The sequence below is a fragment of the Anopheles coluzzii genome, chromosome 3 (genome assembly GCF_943734685.1).
Source record: "Anopheles coluzzii chromosome 3, AcolN3, whole genome shotgun sequence".
NCBI classification, from domain to species: domain Eukaryota; kingdom Metazoa; phylum Arthropoda; class Insecta; order Diptera; family Culicidae; genus Anopheles; species Anopheles coluzzii.
The window spans coordinates 89,786,458-89,808,098 of record NC_064671.1 but is presented as its reverse complement, the minus strand read 5'-3'; the positions used below and the strand labels follow the sequence as shown (position 1 = coordinate 89,808,098).

Below are 21,641 nucleotides of genomic sequence, written 5' to 3'. Positions count from 1 at the left end.
ATTAACAAATGATTCGGGACTTACAGAATGGCCCAACATATCGTCTATTGATCGTATGAACAGTGAGTATAGATTAATAAGGCTATTATTTTGCTTTTCATAGTCCTCACTCATGGTACTCCTTACTGTAGTGGTATTCTTCAATATAGCGGTATCCTTTTGTTTACTTACGATGCCTAATGCATGAACTTTGCACTGTATATGATTGTCAAAGAGCTTACCAGCCAAACGCAAATCCTTTTTGAAGGCGCCTACGTTCATATTGTCAAGTGATCGTGTGTATGCACGATAGTAATAAGCGGCTTCGCAAAAATACGGCTCACTCGAGATAACTTTCCTAAACAGTTGCAATGCTGTATTGCGGTACTTTGTTTCATGTTCAGAAATATATTTTCCCAACTTTATCATTCGCATAGGATTCTCTTCAACCCATGTCGAACATGTGTCGGGATTGATTCCTTGCATATGATTCAGCTGTGACAGGAATTGATGTAAAAACAGTTTTACTTCCCGTTTGTTAGCCTGATCTGATGCTTTTTCGATCAGTGTCTTGTGTTCGTCTAACCAAAACGACCATCTGTCCAAACAACTTTGGAGCAGAATATCCTTCACTGGCTCTGGCGTTTCAGCATTAGCTAAAAGTTTCATTTTCTTCTCGTACAGCTTGTTGAATGCTTCAAAACAATTCTCTTCTGTTTTAATAGTGGTTTCGTAATAAGCTTTTATAGCTGATATGCGGAAAAGCTCATCGACATTGCGTTTTTGCTTGAGGGTAAATATCATAGAAAGATTCGCAATTCTACCATTTGCCATTATTATCAACTGTCCCGATCCCCTTTCGCCCTTTCTAGCCGCTCTTCCAAAGGCTTGCTCTTCAATTCGAATGTTCGCCGGAAGGTATGATAATATCACGTGTAATCCTCCGGCCTCTTCAAGTTCGTCGGATATTTTTATATCTGTGCCACGACCTGCCAAGTTGGTGGCAATGATAACTTCTCCCGGTATCAGTTTACTCCTTGTAACATCTAATTTCTCATAATCGCGTACATAAATGCGAACTTTTGTGTGCCCCTTAGAAGCAATATTCTTTTGCAATGTTTCTACATCTTGGATTGTTTCACAAATGATAAGGACCGATCTTTTATCAGTCTTGGTGAGTTTACTCACCTCTTGGTGTATTTGTTTTAACCAGTCATCTTTGCCAGAACAAATGATGGGTTCATACTCTTCAAATTGTTTCGATTTGAAAGTGGGGACAGTAACAAAGTCTACCTGATGTATTTCCTCAAGCAGATGTCTTTCTCTTTGTGATCCTAACGTGCCTGTCAATCCATACAGCAGTTTGTATTTCTTCAAATATGTAACGTTGGAAATGAAAACAGCCTTTAAACTTTGGGTTGACAGCTTACATCCGTGCTTAAGCTGCAAAAATTGGTGTAAAGCCTCATCCCACTGTGAACTTACCTGATCAGTACCCGTATCCCTGTCGAGAATAATTACATTTGCAATACGGTCGGCACTTGTTCCCGATCTGTAGACGTCCACCACATAGTACTGTCCCGGGACCATGTACAGCGCTGTTAAGGCACTGGATATCCAACTGTCCAAGTGTCTCTCCACAAATTCTTTGAGAAAATTGGGTACCTGAACATTCGTTTCACGATCTATACGTGACCAAATGAAGAAGCTCAGACGATCTTTGAAATGAGTAAATTCTGGGGATAGTAGCTTTTCTAGTTTGTTGGAATCAATAGCTTTCGTTTGTAATATTCCTGAATCATTTATTATTCCAGACTTAACTAATCTCTCCCATAGCTCCAATACATTTGATTTTCCCAAACTTTTGCTAAGCTTCTGGATATCCGCTTTCTGGATGAGTGTATACATGTCACTCAACAACGACTGTTTGATTTCTTTCCGAAATTCATCTTCCGAAAGATCGGTAGGAGTATTGACCATTTGCCAAATGTACAAGTATACCGATTCCAGCTTATCCATACCAGCAATGTCATGCGATAAATATAATATATTGTTTCCCTTATCGAGCAACATGCTGTCCACCTCATCGACTATCACATTTTCAAAGCTACGATCTCCCAATATACGTTTTCCATAGAATCTGTCCAACAGATAGTCTCGTTGAAAGTTACCCAAATCTCCATAAACTATCTGATTCGAAGAGTAAGCTTCTTTTCGTTCTTGTATTTTTTCGCTACAGTTATGCGACACGCTAATTCCAAACAATCCGTAGATGTCCTTATTGTCGTCTGCATCGCGTTTGGCAAGTACCGACGAGCTGGTGATAATGTCAACCTTCTCCCCAAAGAGTACTTTTATAATTGCGATCGCTACCACAATAACCGTTTTCCCTTCACCGGTCGATACTTGGGCCAAAGTGCTGTTATAGTTCGTCAGCAATGCCAACACCGTTAGTCGCTGAGTGTCTCGTAACTTAAAGCCTCTCTTAAGTTCGATTGCCCTATCAATTACAGAAAGCATTTCCTCGTACTTTTCCAAACATCGCATATTTTGACTGCTTTGAAACTCTTCAGCCCATTTCTCAACATCATTGGATAAAAAGTTGGATATCAAGCTCGCATTAATGGTTTTACGATTGTGTTGAATATTTACTACCGATTGTTCAATTTCTGACAAATGCTTCACTATATTACTTGACGTATTATCATTGCCTCTAATGATTGTTACTATCTGAGAAATATTGAGTTCTTTTAAATCTTTCTTGTACTTTGTTTCCATGTGTTGAATCCATTCAAACAAGTTACTCTGTTTGAAAACGTTAAGATCATCAACACACAAGTTCCACTTTTGTTTATGAAAGCAAGATAGCACGTTTAATAACATAGAATGCGTAAGCTCACTGCGCTTTTCTACCAACGATTCAAATAAATTCTCCATCAACTTGTTTCCATACGTGTTCTCTATGGACAGAACGAAGAACGATGCAGAAGTTAAAGCTTCCGAGTCACTTCCCCACGTTATAAGAGCTTTTAACTTATGTGTCCAATAGAATTCCTTAAGCACATAAGGCCACTCTGTTAGCTCCAGTTCATCTAAACGAACCGATTCTATTGGAATGTTACTCAGCAAGTGCAAGATATCTTCAACACACTGCGCACGACAAGGCTTACGAGTAAACTGAACAGAAAATACTAACAAAACTGCCTTATTTTCGATGTTTGACATGTACTTGCGCCATTTGGGTTTTTCCTGCAGCTGTCTCTTGTAGCAGTTCTCCAGCTGCAGCAACACCAGCTCATCTGTCCAACTGCACTGATTGTATGCTGCAACAATCCATGAAAAGGTGTACCTTTCTTGCCTTGCTTCAACAGTGTGAGCAAGTATAGAGTTGATTAAGAAACACAGTTCGTTTGATGACACATGTCTTCTTTCAACAGAAAAACGCTGGAATATGTAATCGAACACTCTGTACTGGTTAGTATACTGAGATGAAATGGTCTTCAGACGTTGAGCAATTTGGTATTTTTCCTGCTCTGGAAAAAATGCTGCAATCTTTTCAATCGCTATATTTTCATCTAATTTCTCGATTGCATTATCATCACTGTTACCGTATAGATGGGATATTTTTTGATATCCTGATATTTTTGAATCCTTCATGTTCTGCATAGCATCAATCTCCGTCAACATATGCCGATAAATCTTATCTTTGTGCACACGCTCTTCTTCTAGTTGGCGGTAACTTTCATTGTCTTTCAGTTGAATGAATTCGTTTTCTTTTTGTAAGATATGTATCAATGTTGCGGAATTTGGTTTATGATCTTCTATCAGAACGATTCCATTGTCCTCATTTTTAGCATACACCCGAATGTTCACATCATAAGCATACGCCAGCAGTACTTTGTAACTTTTACCCGTGATTCCTTCCTGTTCTATGCTGATCTTGAATATTTCTTGTATTTTTTTATCTGAGCTACATCTTTCCCAGTCATATTCAGTATTTTTCTCATGTAACAGTTTATCGTACAGTGAGCTTAACGTTTCATCTTGTCTGATCATCTTAACTAGATCTGCAGGCAAAGTATCGCCACCAACGCTTTCATTCCACAAACGGAATGCTTCCCGATGCATTGATTTCTTTAGTTCTGTTGCTAATGATTCAGTTAAAGCGTCAATATTGTTTTGCTGCTTCTTTGAAAATTCATGGTACTCATTGTAAAACTGTTTCACCACTTCATTTTCTGTTTTTGTGCTGCCTGTTTCCAAGATGAATGTTTCAACAGCACGTTTGATCGCTTCGTCGCTACTATTCGATAGTTTTACTACAAATTGGGCAATGTTTTCTCGCTGTGCTAGGGAATTCTCAAAAATGTATTTCCTAAAACTGCCAAGCATGGGATGATGAAAAGTATCATTCTTTTCCTCCGTTTCTTCCAGATATCTAATTATACTCTCTGCTGTTAATTTGAAATTAGTAACATTTGTTTGATAGGTCGCCAGATCGTGTGTTTTTTTGTTTAAGGCTGCAAATAAATGCTTCAGTTTTAAGGTTTTCACAATGATTTGTACCTTTGCTTTGTCATTTGCATCCACCAACGTATTAAAATGAGGAAAACAAGTCACCAAAAGATTGATTAAGGACTCCAGCTCATGCTGGTCACTGATAACTTGGGCCTGTAGCTGTAGCCAGTCGTCTAGATTCAAGTTATTGCTCAGAATATCAATCATTTTCTTTTGTTCCGTATCTTTCGTCATGGTATGAAGCTCAACAAAAGAAAATTGTTTGTGGATAGATGTGTCCTGAGTAAAATTGACGAAGCGTTTAATGTATGGATCCGTGGCCCGTTCAAGATCTGTTTGTTGGCCTTCGACTGTTTGCTGAAGGACATCGTATTCCCCATTTTCTTTTAACTTTTGCGCCGATTGGTGCTCACTTTTTGAGATATTCACTAGTTGTAGGATTTCTTTTTCTTTTGCTGATTCCTCTTGTTCTATTTGCTGCTGTGCTAATCGCTGCTTTTCTGTTGCGATCGATTGCAAGTATGCTGCAAATTCAGCACGAATTTTCACTTCCAGAATGGATTTCTTTCCTACCACTTGCGAATGATGTTGTCTTTCAACACGTGCCTGGATGTTGTTCCTTTCCCTAAATTCAATCTGCGATAGATGATCGATTTTCGATTCCTTAATCTCAACGTACAAGTAGCTGCTGTAAATTGCCTTATATGGACACTTGATTCGTCTCGATGCTCGATCTTCTTTGTAATAAGACACCTGAAGTTTGCTATTTTCATCTCGTCCGTATATTGTTGGTTCGGAGAGTAACCAGCCCAAATAACCCATATCCCAACCATTCTTGCCGTGCTTTCCACACAGGCCACCCTTACCATTATCGCCATATTTGCCCTCCTTTTTGCATGTTTTAATTTCAAACGCACGTTCATTGTGTAAATGTTTCACGATTATCTCTCCGGGAAAACCTCCCTGACCTCCTAATCCGTACATTCCGCCCGGTTTGCCTTTTACGCCTGGTGATCCTTTGTATACAAAGAATGAGTGAGCTTTTCCTACAGCTTCATACAAAGAAAATATTATTTCACTTCCATTTTGCGTTACAACTTCTACGTACATGTCTAAATAATCATTGAACGTTTTTATTGGTAGCTCCAGTACATTGCTTGTGTAAGTATCACTATTACCAAACGTATACGTTACTTTTGCCCACTGTGTCTTTACGCTTTGGGCCAAATCCATCATGTTTTTTACAATTTTATGTACACGTGCTCTTCGTTCAATATCTGTCCAAAACAAACAGTGTTGGAAATTTTTATCAAAATCTGCCCTAGAAATACCATTACCATCGACTCCATCCTCTCCGTCTCCGCCGTCCTGACCGCAAGTACCGTTACCGCCGTTTGAAATGATCGTTAATTGTTCCGGATTTTGTATAGCGTTCGCCAGTAGCAAAACATTCCCTCCACTTTCGCCCGGATATCCATCGTTCCCATCTTTTCCGTGCCCATCCTCACTAGTACCAGCGTTGGCCGCATAGTTATGATTGCTATCGTTCCCAGACACATCCCAGGTAATCGTGCTGGGCACTGTGATTTCGTTTGCTAGAACAACCAAGTTAAGTCCATGCCATACATCGCGAGAAAGATCCGCATCAATGCTAAGACTTGTGCCGGCAAGAATATGAACCTCTTGGGCAGTGGAGCTAGATAAAAGCTCCTCTATGCGGGGCTTAACTCCGCTAAGCACTATGTGCTTGCCTTTCACTTCGATAACCGTTCGGCTACCTTCTTTCTTCACGTGTATCGCTACATCTTCCGGCTGCTCCATGATGGTATTGAAATTTTAGGCTTTTATTCAATTATCGGATTCCCAATTGAACAACACTTGTTGTACCAGTTCTGTTTTTGAAAAAGTGGTACGATGTTATAGAAGAAAATGAATGAATAGATGAATCTATTTACTAACAAACGCCGTCGTATGGTATAACGTGTAAATATGGCTTATATTAGATCAAACGACAAAGAAGAAGAAGAAGAAGAAGAAGAAGAAGATGATGACTGGAAATGTATCAGCAAGTTGTCCGGGTTTGTTGTCGCTTGCTTCGCAAATCCTATCAGAGTGATAAAAATGCCGACGAAATCCTAAAAAAAAAAAAGGAAAACTTCCCACACCTGCTGTTTTTGTTTATCAACCAGATGCTATGCTTGGAAAGAAGTTAAAATGGAATCAATTGTATTAATTTCCAAATATGTAACATCAGTAAAATTGTTATCAGACGCTGACCAACACTTGCACAGCAAGGAAAAGCAAAAACGGGTGAAAAAAACTAAATCGTCGTGCGGTAAAACAAAAACAGTAGATTAAGTGTATACTCGATAAAAGGGCTGTTAATGTTAAAATGTTGTTAATAACCACGCAAAATAAAGGAAACCCACAGAACCCGCTATTGAGCAATATCAACGAAATTTTGTGGTACGAAACGAATTAACACAAAAGTTATTGTTTCGCTACTCAAGTTGTGAGACGCGTAGAGATTTCGATACCACTGAATATTAGTAATTAAATTAGTAAAGACTGTACCGATGATGACAGTTAGTATGTATTATTGGGTTGAGGCGGTTGTTAAAGCACAAAGTATAAAATAATAAATCAGTTAGCAATTGCCACTAAGACTGATTTTTACAAAAGAAAATTAAAATGTGATTATTTAACATGCAATAAAGAAGATATTTAAAATAATCAAATCATCGACAATACGCTTCGCGAACTGTAGATAAATGTTTATGTAGATAAATGATATGGTTTATTCACTTTTGACCATTCTGACTGTTGTGCATTATTCATCAAGCATTGATGTTCTTGGCGCTTTGATAAGAAACAAGGGAATACCCAGTTTGCACAGTTGATATCTTAGACAGAACGACCAGAACACATTCAACAATAGCTGTTTAAAATGATGCACATTTGTCACAAGGCTCAATTCTAACCACTGTCGAAACTAAAGTTATGATAAAAAGGGACTACACAGGCTTTTTGTAAGAAATATTCCAATTAATGTGTGCCTCGAAATTGATAAACGATCTTGTATGATAAAGACAATGTTTTTTTGTGGTGTTTAATCAACCGAACGAAACCACTGATATATCAACCTTCGCCAGAAACGCTAAGCTAGAACAATGGTAAGAAAGTAAACAGAAACATTGCGTGACAACTTATCAAATTTTTCCGCACTTTTCACGATAAATCTGCTGATGTTAAGAACAGTACCCAACCAAACTTTGCTATTGGGCAAATGACAAACAAGATTCCAAACGATGAACCCTTTTCGTAATCACCGATTCCTCGCGGAACGGAACGAGCACCGTAAACACTTTGATAAACGTATCAGAAGCACACATAAAAATTGATTATTTGTGGAACAAATTTACATGAAAAAACTATATGCAATCTGTAAGATTTTTGATAAAGCAAAAACAGCAAAAACTTTCCTCGATGTGACACTTCGCGAACACTGTAGCACAATGATTAAAATGTGACCCAACGGCTCTCTATTTATACACTAGTTGAAGTAGTATATTTTTATGTGTTATTCTCACGGTGGCTTTCTCTGTTGTGCTGGATATTGCGGTTTGTGGTATCGCTAATCTTACAGCTGATAATACAGCAAACCAGTGCGGCATGTTAAACTATTAAACAAACGCTTCGTGGTTTTTGCATTGATATGCTTTGTTACATATTGTTAGATTGGTCCGATTATAAGCCTACACAGTATTATTGAGTGGGTATTTATTATGTTCACTTCCGAGTGTGCTCAAAAGACTTTCTTCTGGTTCAGTCCATTTCTTGATCTTGTTCTAGACATTGTTTCAGTCATTTAATTATCTTTGTTTCTCATTCAACTTTAGATCCCAGTGATTGATTTATCTTAATTGCTCATTCGAATTCAAGTTGCGTATGTATCTCGAAAACGAGCGCATCCTAATCACCGATGTTCCTCGATAAATGGCACTAAAACCACTAGATGATATTGTTGATCCGTACATTATAGATGTGTTTTTCCAGCAGCGGTTTATTAGTTCCTTTCCATCTTCCACTCTTATCACTAATATTTCTACCAACCGGTCTTTTGAGCTCGACTTCTGTCGACCTCCTTTCAAAATAACGTTTGGAGTATTTCAGAATTCGAAGCAAATCACCAGGCGTGTCTTTCTGCCTTTGCGTTCAGCTGTGCCCGGAACATTGCTAGTTCATCAGTCGTTGCCTTCGATACCACTTTCCTACGCGAACGAGGAGGAACAGCAATATCTGAAGGTAATGCTTGCACTCAGTAGCGTCCATCACAATTGACCGGCAGCCTTTTTCACTCCCAGTCCTACTAACAGTGGCGGATGCAACGACAACCGCTCTAGACGGTCGCCTCGAGCCCCTTCGGTTAGAGGACCCCGTAAATCGGTAGTGTATTGTATCTAGTATGTATAACAGTTAGCAGAGTACTAGCGATCAGGGTCCCCTGGACAATGGACGTTTGGTCCATGACAATTCACGAGCCTTGGCTGCACAGTTTTTGTAGTGTAGGCGGGTCTATTCTGAAATGCGACACGCAGGCAATTAAGTTTTGTATACTATATCCGATTTCACTGCCTATGATTATTCCATCTTCAGTATAAACGTAAATGCGATAAGCGCTTATTTCTCAAGAGTTAGCTACGCGTCGCTTATTCTTGATGGCGGGTAAAAAACTTCAAATTAAAATAATTTTGCAATATAATTTACCTACAAATGTATCTCTCCTATAACCTCCAGTAATAGTGTGATAAACAATTAAGCATCTCCTACCCCACTCTATATCAGCGGGTCGCAGAAAATATACAAGCACAACTAAGTTGGATGAACAATGATATTAACGAACACATAAACCTGTAATTTAGGGGCGTAACATTACTCTATCCATATTCCCTTAGCATTCATGAAACCATTTTATCTCCTACGTAGAGATTGAAGCCAATAGGCACAAAGCCTGTAGAAAACGAAATAAAAACCAGATTTTCGCTCCTACCACAAGCTCGCTCTCTTATCTCGCATTGGGTGCAGCAATCGCAGCCGGTCTAGGCTACCGATAGGCTTGGCTGCTGGCGATGTGATTGGTTTATTCCTAAAGCAGAATAATCAGTCATGTATATGAAGGAAGCTTCGGTCCATGTGCGGCGTTAGGCCGCGCAACTTAACGACAGTACCACAAGACCTTCCCGTGCCACTATGGCTATGCGAAAAAAAAATCAAAATGAATGTAGTAGAATGCCAGGGGATTCTCTAAATAAGTACACAGGCAAAACTACTTAAACAGGGACGCTTAAATAACTAGCTGGTTTTCATCCAGCTGAAGCTATAATGTAGCTGGTGTAGGTTATGTAGCTATGAAACTAACTCTATATAGTTTAAATGTAGATATCCTTCCGATGCACCTCGTCAATATTTCAAATAAATCCTTATATCTCTTGTGAAAGTTGCACCTATTTCTCATTGCCCTCAAAGTATGTCGAAAATTAAGGAACCAATAAACCTATTCCTCGTTTTCTGTTCTATAAATTTTGGGTCTTCCCACACCGCGCCGCGAAGGTTTGTATTCATATTTAAAATCATATCCTTTCTGTGCACGTTCAAACAACACCTCTGTACTAGTGTTATTAATAATTTTTCTTGCATTTTTTATAACCAACACCTGCTCTTTACTGTACTTGTTTGAGTTGATGTTGTTATCAAATACTCTCAAAACAGAGCTCTTATATTTCTCAAACACTTCTCTCGAATGATCGTTTAATCCTTTCGTGAAATCTACAGTTGCAAGATCAAGTATCCAGTCGGCCTGATTCCTATCGATATCTCCACCTATTTTATGAAACACGTTCACAAACTTATCAACTAGCTGTGTGTGACCGGCGTGTCGTGTGAGCCTTTGGTATAAATCCGGAAAGTCGGTTTTTAGCCTTTCCTCCAGGATGGAAACCCGCACCACATGCGCCTGCTGCTGATCTTGTCCAGAGCAGTTTCTGCTCGCCTTGAACATACTGCGCCCCGCTTTGATCAGTTCATCCACAGGAATGTTCGTTATTTCAGCGATTTTTTTCAACTCCCCTGCAAAACGACCCGTATGGTGAGCTACACGCGAATCTAGATGATACTCGGGAGTTCTGGAATCGTTCGTGACGGGTTGACTTGAATCGCCTTGCAGCTCATTGGTCGTGGATGATTCATCATCTACGTACGGAGTTTTGCTTAAGCAACGTGCTTTAGGTTTTCCTTTCGGTCTATCATTCGACAGGATCACCGTCGGTGTTTTGAATGTACCATCTCCTTTATTGGTCGTGTTGGCAGGGGACTTGCGGGCTCCGCCAACCGCACCATGCTTTAACGGCACACGATGCCAACCCTGTCGAATGTGATGGTGCATGCTGTCATCATTCTGGATGGAATCACACAACATGGACCTGAACGAATCCTCTCCTACAGCTTGCAGATCCGGTATAGCTGTGGCTAGTGCTCCGTACAGACAATTATTACCTGTCGTGGCAACAGTTGACTCTCCAGCTCCGAAAGTGAAATGATTGCCATTCAGATCTAGGTGAATCTCGGGACCACCCGTTCCAGAACTGAACGATTGTTTTATACCCTTTTCCCCGTGGACAGTGATTGTGAGCCCCGATAACGCACCATGTTGTGCCTGTAGCATTTTATGTATCATTGGAGTACAGGCCCCGACACAAGTCAAATCCATTGGAACGTTTTCCCGGATGATGGTGGCAAACAGAGACGGACTACGAGTCTTGTGCATAATCTTTAACAATTGACCATGATATTCCTCTGTCAGTTGACGCTTTGTTTCTGCTGTCATATCGGGCCGATTCATCTTCTGTTCGTGTTCGTCCTTTAGCCGGTGAACATCTCTGCTCAATTCCGACTCTATCATGCTGCGTCTAATGTCCTTCAATGCTTTACCTACATGTAAAAGGACACTATTTACGCCCATTTTCAGCACTGGCAGCACAACATGTTGTGCGATCAGTTGCCCAACGTGCTTACTTAACGTCGTTTCCCATTGCTCAACCACTTCCCTTTGAAAGCGCTCAAAATCTTTGCCTTTTGCCGGGGTTTCTTTCGATGGAGCTGAGTTCTGCTCAATGTTTGCGAGTTTCCGCTCCATTTCGACGTTAATACTATCAAGCAATTGGTGTGTTGCGTTGCGTATTTTATAGACTTGTGCAACACGATCCACACAATCCATTACTCGACTGATTTGGTTGATCAGCACCATGGCACTGTTTGTGGTACCTGTTTTTTTATTTGCCTTTCCGATTCCTTGCATCACGCTTTGGCCTATTTGCTTGGTGAATGGAAGGAAGGTTTGTGTTGTGTTCTGTTCCATCATGTATGCATTTGTCAAGTCGTTCACGAGGGCTCTAGCGTCATTTTCCCCTAAACGATCGTACGCTTTCTGCAAATTGTGAGCAACCTTGTGATTTGCTACTTCACCCTTAACTCCAGACAAAATGTCCGAGGCTAATGAGTTCAACATGGATTGCAGATGATTTTCAACAACCGTATCCACGGCCGTATTTGCCACAGCAAATGCGACACCTTCTGCCGTTTTGAGCGCCAAACGCTTCGCTGTCTCCTTAACGACCGTCCGTCCACCAACTGCTTTGATTAACTGCTTTCCAGATGATTCGGCAACCCGTTTGCCACCGTACTCCAGGCTTGGTCCAGCAACTTTATAACCTATGCGAGACATCTTGGCGCCCTGGGAGAGATACATTCCCACACCGGCCGTACCGATCGTAAAAAGCAGACTTTGTAACTTATGCTTTCCGTAATCTTTCCAGCTGAAGTAACCTGACTTAAAAGCACCCACAGCAAACATGATGTCGCTGACACCTTCGCCAATGAAAGCGCCGGCAACGTGAGTCATCATTCCAACCGAATACACCTCCATTATAGCGCCAATTGCTATCTGTGCTACACCAGCCGCTAACACCAGTGAGGTTTTCAATATCATTTCCATGGTCCATTTTTTCTCTCCTAGCTCTAACAGATGCTCTAAGCCGTTTGTGATAAAGATCCGCATCTCATCGATGCTTCCAAAGTTTCCTTTACCATAAAAGTCCATGAGCGATTTCAGCGTGCCTTGCGGAACATTTATTGCTGCTAGAGACGATTTCGACTTACTTAAGATATTCTCAATATGTTTAGCAGTTCCGTTTTCAATTAACAGCAATTGATTGTTAAACCACTTTTCAATCGCAACTCCAACGTCATAGGATTCAAGAAGCCCATGTTTTTGATTGATTGATGCAATGCATGATTTTAAATAGGCTACGCTAGTTCGGTCATCTTTCGAACTGAACCTGTAGCTTGCCAATGCATTCTTTATTTCTTCAGACATGTTATTTGAAGGAGAAAATAACAACAATTCCATTAAGGGGTTTGGAACAATCCAACGGATTTTAAGCAGCACATCCACCAGGAGCTTGGTGTATTCTTGAGACAAACCAATATCCTTAGAAAGTATGCTTATCCATGCCCCTTTCGACCATGATGTTTTATACATTGCCTTGATTTTACTTTCATCGATCTCATGCGTGGCCATAGGAGGGAGCATTATTTTATGCTCCAGTAAGTCGGTAAAAAACATTTGATGGGGATTGGGCTTCAATTCTATACGAATGTCAGAACAGTTCTCCTCTTCTAGCTGTCGTGCAATGTTTCTCAGAGCTAGTCTGTATGCAAAACATGAAGCAAGGACGTTTCTAACGACACTCTCATACACTGGATAGGTGGGAAGCAAGACATCCTGGCTATCGTCATAGTTCATTGGTAGGACAAACGTGTCACCCCTTTTTTGTAGAACATTACGCTTAAGTAGTTCCGCTATGATATTTTTTGCTTCACTCGTTGTAATTCTTGTCCTGTTTGTAATATCCTGAACTGTAATAGAATCAAAGGCAGAAAACATACAATCAGCAATTATATCCTTGTCTATTGTAGCCTTTTCGTTGCATGATAGTAGACCATTTTCTTCAAGAGAGATATACTTCGTTTTACCGATCATATCAATGAGCTTCTCTTTCTCATAGTAAAACTGTGACTGTTGTTCGTGGATCAACAAGATCTGGTGCTTATCTAGCTTAACAACTGCTTTCACCAGCTGTCCTTTGTCTACCTTTTCCTTCAGAACGTTCATTAGAGCAGGATCCATTATTTTGAGCCGTTCTTCATTGATCGCAACATACCTTTCAACATTGTACAGCGCCTTTTGGTTAATAAGTGTTTCCCAAAACTCGCTTCTGCTTGGAAATGAAAATGATTCTCGAATAGCTTTAAGGAATTCTTTGTCATCGATAGGGCCCCTATGTTGAGCTAAGAACTTCTTCAGCTGATCTGCAGGTATCCCGTACTCGGCGTGAAGTCTCTGAATTTGATCATTAGGTATGTTATCGATTACTTGAGCCTTCTTTATCATGCCGATTCGTACAAGATCGTCAAAGATTATTCCAGCAACATCCTCCTTTATTTCATAATTAACAAACGATTCAAGACTTACAGCATGACCCAACATGTCGTCTATGGATTGAATGAACAATGAGTATAGATTAATGAGACACTTCTTTTGCTCTTCATAGCCCTCGATCGGTGGTGTGTTATTCTTTAGCTTACACACCATACCTGATGCATGCATTGCATATTTTATATGATCGTTTAAGAGCTTTTCTGCCATACGCAAATCCTTTTTGAAGTCGCCAACGTTCATGTTGTCAAGTGATCGTGTGTATGCACGATAGTAATAAGCGGCTTCGCAAAAATACGGCTCACTCGAGATAACCTTCCCAAACAGTTGCAATGCTGTATTGCGATGCTTTGAATCGTGTTGTGAAATATATTTTCCCAATTTGATCATTTGCATTGGATTTTCTTCAACCCAAGCTGGCCAATAGTTTGCGCTCGTTGCTTTCAGATCATCAAATTGTGATAGAAAGTGCTCCAACAGTTGTTTTACTTCCCGCTTGGAAACCTCATCTGATGCTTTTCCTATCTGTACATTGTTTTCGTCTAACCAAAACGACCATCTGTCCAAACAACTTTGGAGCAGAATATCCTTCACCGGCTCTGACGTTTTAGCATTAGCTAAAAGTTTCATTTTTTTCTCATACAACTCGTTGAATGCTTCAAAACAATTCTCTTCTGTTTTAATAGTGGTTTCGTAATAAGTTTTTATAGCAGATATGCGGAAAAGCTCATCGACATTGCGTTTTTGCTTGAGGGTAAATATCATAGAACGATTGTGTATTTTTCCATCGGCTACCATTATTATCATCCGACCCGATCCCTCATCTCCGCTTCTAGCTGCTCTTCCGAATGCTTGCTCTTCAATTCGAATGTTCGCCGGAAGGTATGTTAGTAAAACGTGTAATCCTCCGGCCTTCCGAAGGTCGTCGGATATTTTTATATCTGTGCCACGACCTGCCAAGTTGGTAGCAATGATAACGTGTCCCGGTTCCAACTTTCTGTCCCCTTCCGCAACAGTAAACGTTTCATAATCACGTACATAAGTGTGAACGTTTGACTGCTCCTCAGAATCAAACACCATCTGGAATGATTCGACATCTCTGATCGTTTCACAAATGATCAGGACCGATCTCTTATCAGTTTTTGTGAGTTTATTCACCTCTTGTCGTATTTGTTTTTTCCAATCCTCACTGCTCGAACAAATGATAGGTTCATACTCTTCAAACTGCTTCGACTTGGCGGTAGGAACAGTAACAAAGTCAACCCGATGTATCTCCTCAAGCAGATGTCTTTCTCTCTGTGATCCTAACGTTCCTGTTAAACCATAAAGCAGTTCATACATTTTCAAATATGTAACGTTGGAAATGAAAACTGCTTTCAGGCTTTGGGTTGACAGCTTACAACCGTGCTTAAGCTGCAAAAATTGGTGCAACGCCTCATCCCACTGTGAGCTCACCTGATCAGTGCCCGTATCCCTGTCGAGAATAATTACATTCGCATTAAGGTCGGCACTTGTTCCCGATCTGTCGACATCCACCACGTAGTACTGTCCCGGGACCATGTACAGCGCTGTTATGGCGCTTGAAATCCAACTGTCCAAGTGTCTCTCCACAAATGCTCTTAGATAATTTGGTATTTTCATGCACGTTTCGCGGTCGAGACACGACATAAGCAAGAAGCTTAGACGATCTTTGTATTGTGTGAAATCTGGTGTAAGTACTTTTTCTAGTTTGTTGGAATCAATAGCTTTCGTTTGTAATCTTCCTGCGTCATTTATTATTCCAGACTTAACTAATCTCTCCCATAGCTCCAATACATTCGATTTTCCCAAAGCATTGTCCAAACTTTGGATATCCTCTTTCTGGATGATTGCATACATGTCACTTAAAACTGACCTTTTAACCGCTTCCATATGTACATCTTCCGGAAGATCGGTAGGACTGTTGACCATTTGCCAAATGAACAAGTATACCGATTCCAGCTTATCCATACCAGCAATGTCATGCGACAGGTATAGCATATTGTTTCCCTTATCGAGCAACATGCTGTCCACCTCATCGACGATCACATTTTCAAAGCTACGATCACCCAACACATGCTTTCCATAAAATCTGTCTAATAGATAGTCACGTTGAAAGTTTGCCAAATCTCCGTAAATTATTTGATTACATGAGTAAGCTTCCTTTCGCTGCTCTAGCTGTTCGCTACAGTTGTGGGAAGCACTAAGACCAAACAATTCGTAGATATCATTGTTGGTGACAGCATCTCGTTGAGCCAGTACTGAAGAGCTGGTGATAATGTCTACCTTCTCCCCTAGGAGCGCTTTAATGATCGCGGTCGCTACTACGATCAATGATTTACCTTCGCCTGTAGATACTTGTGCCAAAGTGCTGTTATCGTTGACTAGTAAGGCCAAAATTGTCAATAGCTGGGTGTCTCGTAACTTAAACCCTCTCTTAAGCTCAATTGCCCTACCTATTACAGCAAGCATTTCTTCGTACATGTTTGTATTCGTTTTCTGGTTCTTAACATGGAACTCTTGAACCCATTTTTCTACGTCGTTGAGCAAAAAAGAGGATATCAAACTCGTGTGTATCGTTCTCTTGTTATTATAAATGCTTGTTACTGAATTTTCAATTTGAGGTAAATGTTTCACTATATTATTTGATGTGTTAGCATTGCCTCTAATGATAGTTGCTATCTGTGAAATATTTAGTTCCTTTAAGTTTATCTTGAACTTTTCTTCCATATGTTTAATCCATTCCTTGATACTACATCGACTTAAAAGGTTAATATCATCAACACATAAGTTCCACTTTTGTTTATGAAAGCAAGATAGCACGTTTAATAACATAGAATGCGTAAGCTCACTGCGCTTTTCCACCAACGATTCAAATAAATTCTCCACCAACTTGTTTCCATACGTGTTCTCTATGGACAGAACGAAGAACGAAGCAGAAGTTAAGGCTTCCGAGTCATTTCCCCACGTTATAAGAGCTTTCAACTTATGTGTCCAATAGCATTCCTTAAGCACATAAGGCCACTCTGTTAGCTCCAGTTCATCTAGACAAATCGATTCTATTGGAATGTTACTCAGCAAGTGCAAGATATCTTCAACACACTGCGCAGGACAAGGCTTACGAGTAAACTGAACAGAAAATACTAACAAAACTGCCTTATTTTCGATTTTTGACATGTACTTGCGCCATTTGGGTTTTTCCTGCAGCTGTCTCTTGTAGCAGTTCTCCAGCTGCAGCAACACCAGCTCATCTGTCCAACTGCACTGATTGTATGCTGCAACAATCCATGAAAAGGTGTACCTTTCTTGCCTTGCTTCAACAGTGTGAGCAAGTATAGAGTTGATTAAGAAACACAGTTCGTTAGATGACACATGGCTGCCTTCGAAAGAAAAACGCAGCAAGATGCTTTCGAACACTCCATGTTGGCCGGTGTATTTGGGAGAAATGTTCTTCAGACGATGAGCAATTTGGTCCTTCTCATCGGCTGAAAAAAATGCTGCAATCTTTTCAACTGTTATCTCGTCTTCTAAATCTTCAAACATTTTAGTGAAATTAGAACTGTTTCGATAAAATACTTCTCGTTCGAAGTAATTCTCGATGGTCTGTATGTCCTGCATTCCGTTTATCTCCGTCAGAATTCGTCTGAAAATTCGATCCTTGTGCAGACGCTCTTCTTCTAACTGACGGAAGCTTTCATTGATTTTCAGTTGAATGAATTTGTTCGATTTGTGTAAAATGTGTGTAATTTTAATGGATTTTGGATTATGATCTTCTATCAGAACAATTTCATTGTCCTCATCCTTGGCATACACCCGAATGTTCACATCATACAAATACGCTAGCAGTATTCTGTAACTTTTGCACATGATTCCTTCCTGCTTTAAGTTGATCTGGAGTATTTCTTGTATTTTTTCATCGGTACAACACCTTTCCCAATCATATTCAGCATTTTCCGCACGCTTCAGTTCATCATACAGTGAGCTTAACACCTTATCTTTTCTAATCAATTCTTCAAGATCTTCCAGCAAACCATCGTCATCAATGCTGTCATTCCACAGACGGAATGCTTCTTGATGTTTAGACTTCTTTAGTTCTGCTGCTAATGATTGCGTTATAGCATCAATATTTCTTTGCTGTTTCTCCAAATAATTCTGATACTCATCATAAAACAGTTTCACACGTTTATTTTCATCTTTTGAGCTATCTGTTTCCATAATGAATGTTTCTACGGCACGTTTGATCGCATTGTCGTTACTTTCTGATGCTTTTGCCATGAATTTGTTAATGTTATCTCGTTGTGCTGGATTGTTTTCAAAAATGTATTGCTTCAAAGTGCCAAGATCGGGATGATAAAATGTGTCATTCTTTTCATCCGTTTCTTCCAGATATCTCCCTACAGTCTTTGCTGTCAATACGAAACGATTCACTGTTGTGAAACAGGTCGGCAGTTCCTGTGTAATTTCTTTCAGAATTGCTATTTTATACTTGATTTTCAACGTTTCTGTAACATTCGTTATCTTAGCACTGCAATCCCTTCCAAGCAAACGTTCGAACTGTGATTTTAATGATTTAAAATGTTCCACCAAAGACACCAGCTCAGGGCGATCAGCAGGACGTGTTCGAAGCTGTAGCCAATCGTCTAGATTCAAGTTATTGTACAATTTGCTGAATATTTCCTCTCGACTAGGATCTTTATACATTTCACCAAGTTTAACAAACTCGTTTCGATCCAGATCAGAAGTATCTTGTGTAAAATTAACAAACCGTTTTATGTCCAGATCTGTGACATGATCATGATCTGTGTATTGGCTTTCAACAACTTGCTGCAATGCATCACAATTCAAATATTCTTTCACCTGTTCAGCCAATTCTTGTTGCTTTTCTTTTTCAATCTGCTGTCGTGCTAAACGTTGCTTTTCTTGTTCGATTTGTTGTTGTAAAATGTTTTTCCTTTCTTGTGCGATCCGCTGTTTTTCCAGCTCTTGCTTCTCTTTTTCGATTCGTTGCCTCTCCAATTCCTGCTTTTCTTGCTCAATCCGTTGTTTTTCCAATCGTGCCTTTTCTTTTTCAATCCGTTGTCTCTCCAATTCCTGCTTCCTTTCTCTCTCGATCCGTTGTTTTTCCAAATTTTGTTTTTCAAGTTCTTCCCGTTGTTTCTTTAATTCCTGTTTTTCTCTCTCGATTCGCAGCCGTTCTAATTCTTGCTTTTCTCTCTCGATCCTTTGTTTTTCCAATTGCTGCCTTTCTTGTTCAATTTCTTGCAAGTATTCAGAAAATGCAGCAGCAACGCGCAGCCCAGGAATGGATTTCTTCCCTATTGCTTTCGCATGATGCTGTCTTTCGGAACGTGCCTGGGTGTTGTTCCTTTCCTCGAATGCGTTACTAGATTGGTGGTCGATTCTTGATACCTGGAATCCAGCATATCGATAGCTGCTTTCAATGTAAGCCTTATATGGACAATACATTCTGCTGGATGAATTTTCGTCATAGAACGACAGCTGAAGTTTGCTCTTTTCATCTTGTCCATACATCACTGGATTGTCCGCGACCGAGTAATCCACATAACCCATGTCCCAACCATTTTTACCGTGCGCACCATACAATCCACCCTTTCCGTTTTCTCCATCATTGCCCCGGTTGCAGTATGTCTTAATGTCAAACGTACGACCATCGTATAAACTTTTGATAGTCACTTCGCCAGCAAATCCACCTTGACCTCCCAGCCCATATCCTCCGCCAGCCTGTCCACGCTGGCCAGATGTTCCCTTGTACATCAGAAACGATTGGCAGTTGTAAAACGGTGTGCCTTGCTGAAAAGAAAACGTTATCTCGCAGCCATCGTGCGTTTCCACCTCGATGTAAAGACTATCAAAGAAATCGACACGCCAATCCCTGTGATCCAGTACGTTTTCTCTGTGAGTGGTATAGACAGGAATTATGGGAATTGTTGTAACCAACCACTGTGTCTTAATGTTTCTAGTAAAGTTTTTAATGTTTTTGACAGTTGTGTCTACAAGGTTAGCACGCTGCCACTCCAAAAACTTGGCAGTCGGCGGAAACTTGTCCTTAAAGTCTGCCCTAGAGATACCTTTACCGTCGGCGCCCGCCTTTCCATTGCCACCATCCTGACCGTTGCTTCCGTTTGAACCGTTCGAAATGATCGTCAATCGTTCGGGGTGTTGAATTGTGTTTGCCTGCAATAAAACGTTACCTCCACTTTCGCCCGGATATCCATCGGCTCCTTGTTTGCCAACACCGTTCCCATCCGTACCGGCATTCGACGTGTAGATATGGTCGTTATCTTTCCCAGACACATCCCAACGAACCGTAGTGCACACTTTGATTTCGTTCGCCAAAACCACCAGATTTCGCCCATGCCAAACATCGCGAGAAAGATCCACATCGATGGTAAGAATGATGCCAGCAAAGATACGAACCTCTTCAACAGTAGAGTTGGCCAAGAGGGTTTCTATGCGTGATTTAATTTCACTTAGCACGATATGCTTCCCTTTCACTTCAATCACCGTTCGGCTGTCCACACTCCTCTCCCGTATCGTCACCGACAATTCCATGATCGGATGTCTTTTTATGTTATTGCTTATTAGCACGTTTTTTTAATTCACTGAGTCACTTTACTGGTAAGCACCAGCCACAACCGCTTATCACTTTATACATTTTCCTTATCAACGACCATATCCCGTATCTTGTTGGATTTGTACGTTAATCGCTTAATAGATTACAGCCGTTTCGAAGAAGTAATCCTTCACGCAGGGCATCAGCACGTTACACTGTCTTGCTTCGTTTGACGCTACATAACATCAAACTTCACTCAAATTCAATCACATTTGAATAATTTCACAATTTAATCGCAACATTGTCAACCACGCTACTATACTGCTATGGAGTGGAAATTCCGAAGCTGTCAAGGTCACGTTGGTTCACACAACTGCAGAATAACTGAAACCGTCTCCGTCTGCCGGAATCGGCAAGTAAACACAAGCAAAATGCTTTACATTGGGGAATTCCCATCACCACATGCTTATCATTTCGTTTGAAGTCGCACGATGAGTATCGTTTTTGCTACATTACATTCTTTCTCAATGAACCAATTTAAACACGTTCTCACTCTCAATCTATATGCACCCGGTCATGCGCACTTCATGACGCCGGCCGGTGTTTACCGGTATTGACACGAACATGTGATGACGCATCCTTTGCAAGATACGCTTAGCTCGACGCACACGATTAGAGAAGGGTAGTGGCCTTAACTCATCTGTTGCGAGCTGTTTAACACGTTTGATATTGCTGTTTTTTCAAAACACTGGTACGATAACTGTGACAAATTGTATTCTTAAACAGAAATTACAGCTGATAAAAGCTTGCCTCAATTCACTGGACGGAACACGCCACACAAACTCACTCCGTGTGTTACCGCTAACAGCACTCGCGACGAAGTGATACGGCGTTTGCTTTGCACGATGTTCAAAGCACGATCCAACGCTTGCTTATTTATAGCGCCGCCCGTTCCCAGGCGACAAAGCTTGTTACGAAGCTTGCTACTTTCGGACGTTT

The 21,641-nt window shown here is 40.5% G+C and overlaps 2 protein-coding genes across 2 annotated transcripts in view; both read right to left on the bottom strand.

Annotated features, from left to right (window-relative positions):
• Positions 1-6,426, bottom strand: part of LOC125906394 (uncharacterized) — a 26,171-nt gene extending 19,745 nt beyond the window's left edge. Inside the window, exon 1 of the mRNA XM_049609315.1 lies at positions 334-6,426. Coding sequence (XP_049465272.1) covers positions 334-6,318 — 5,985 coding nt within the window. The 5' untranslated portion in view covers positions 6,319-6,426. The remainder of the gene's footprint in view (positions 1-333) is intronic.
• LOC120954760 (uncharacterized) lies at positions 2,604-21,631 on the bottom strand. The gene has a single exon (XM_049609311.1). It carries the CDS (start codon positions 20,639-20,641, stop codon positions 10,052-10,054), a length of 10,590 nt encoding a protein of 3,529 aa, XP_049465268.1. The 5' UTR covers positions 20,642-21,631; the 3' UTR covers positions 2,604-10,051.
• Positions 21,632-21,641: the final 10 nt, after the last annotated feature.

Coding starts and splice junctions, on each gene's coding strand:
- LOC120954760 (XM_049609311.1), bottom strand. CDS start 20,641: ATGGAATTGTCGGTGACGATACGGGAGAGGAGTGTGGACAGCCGAACG.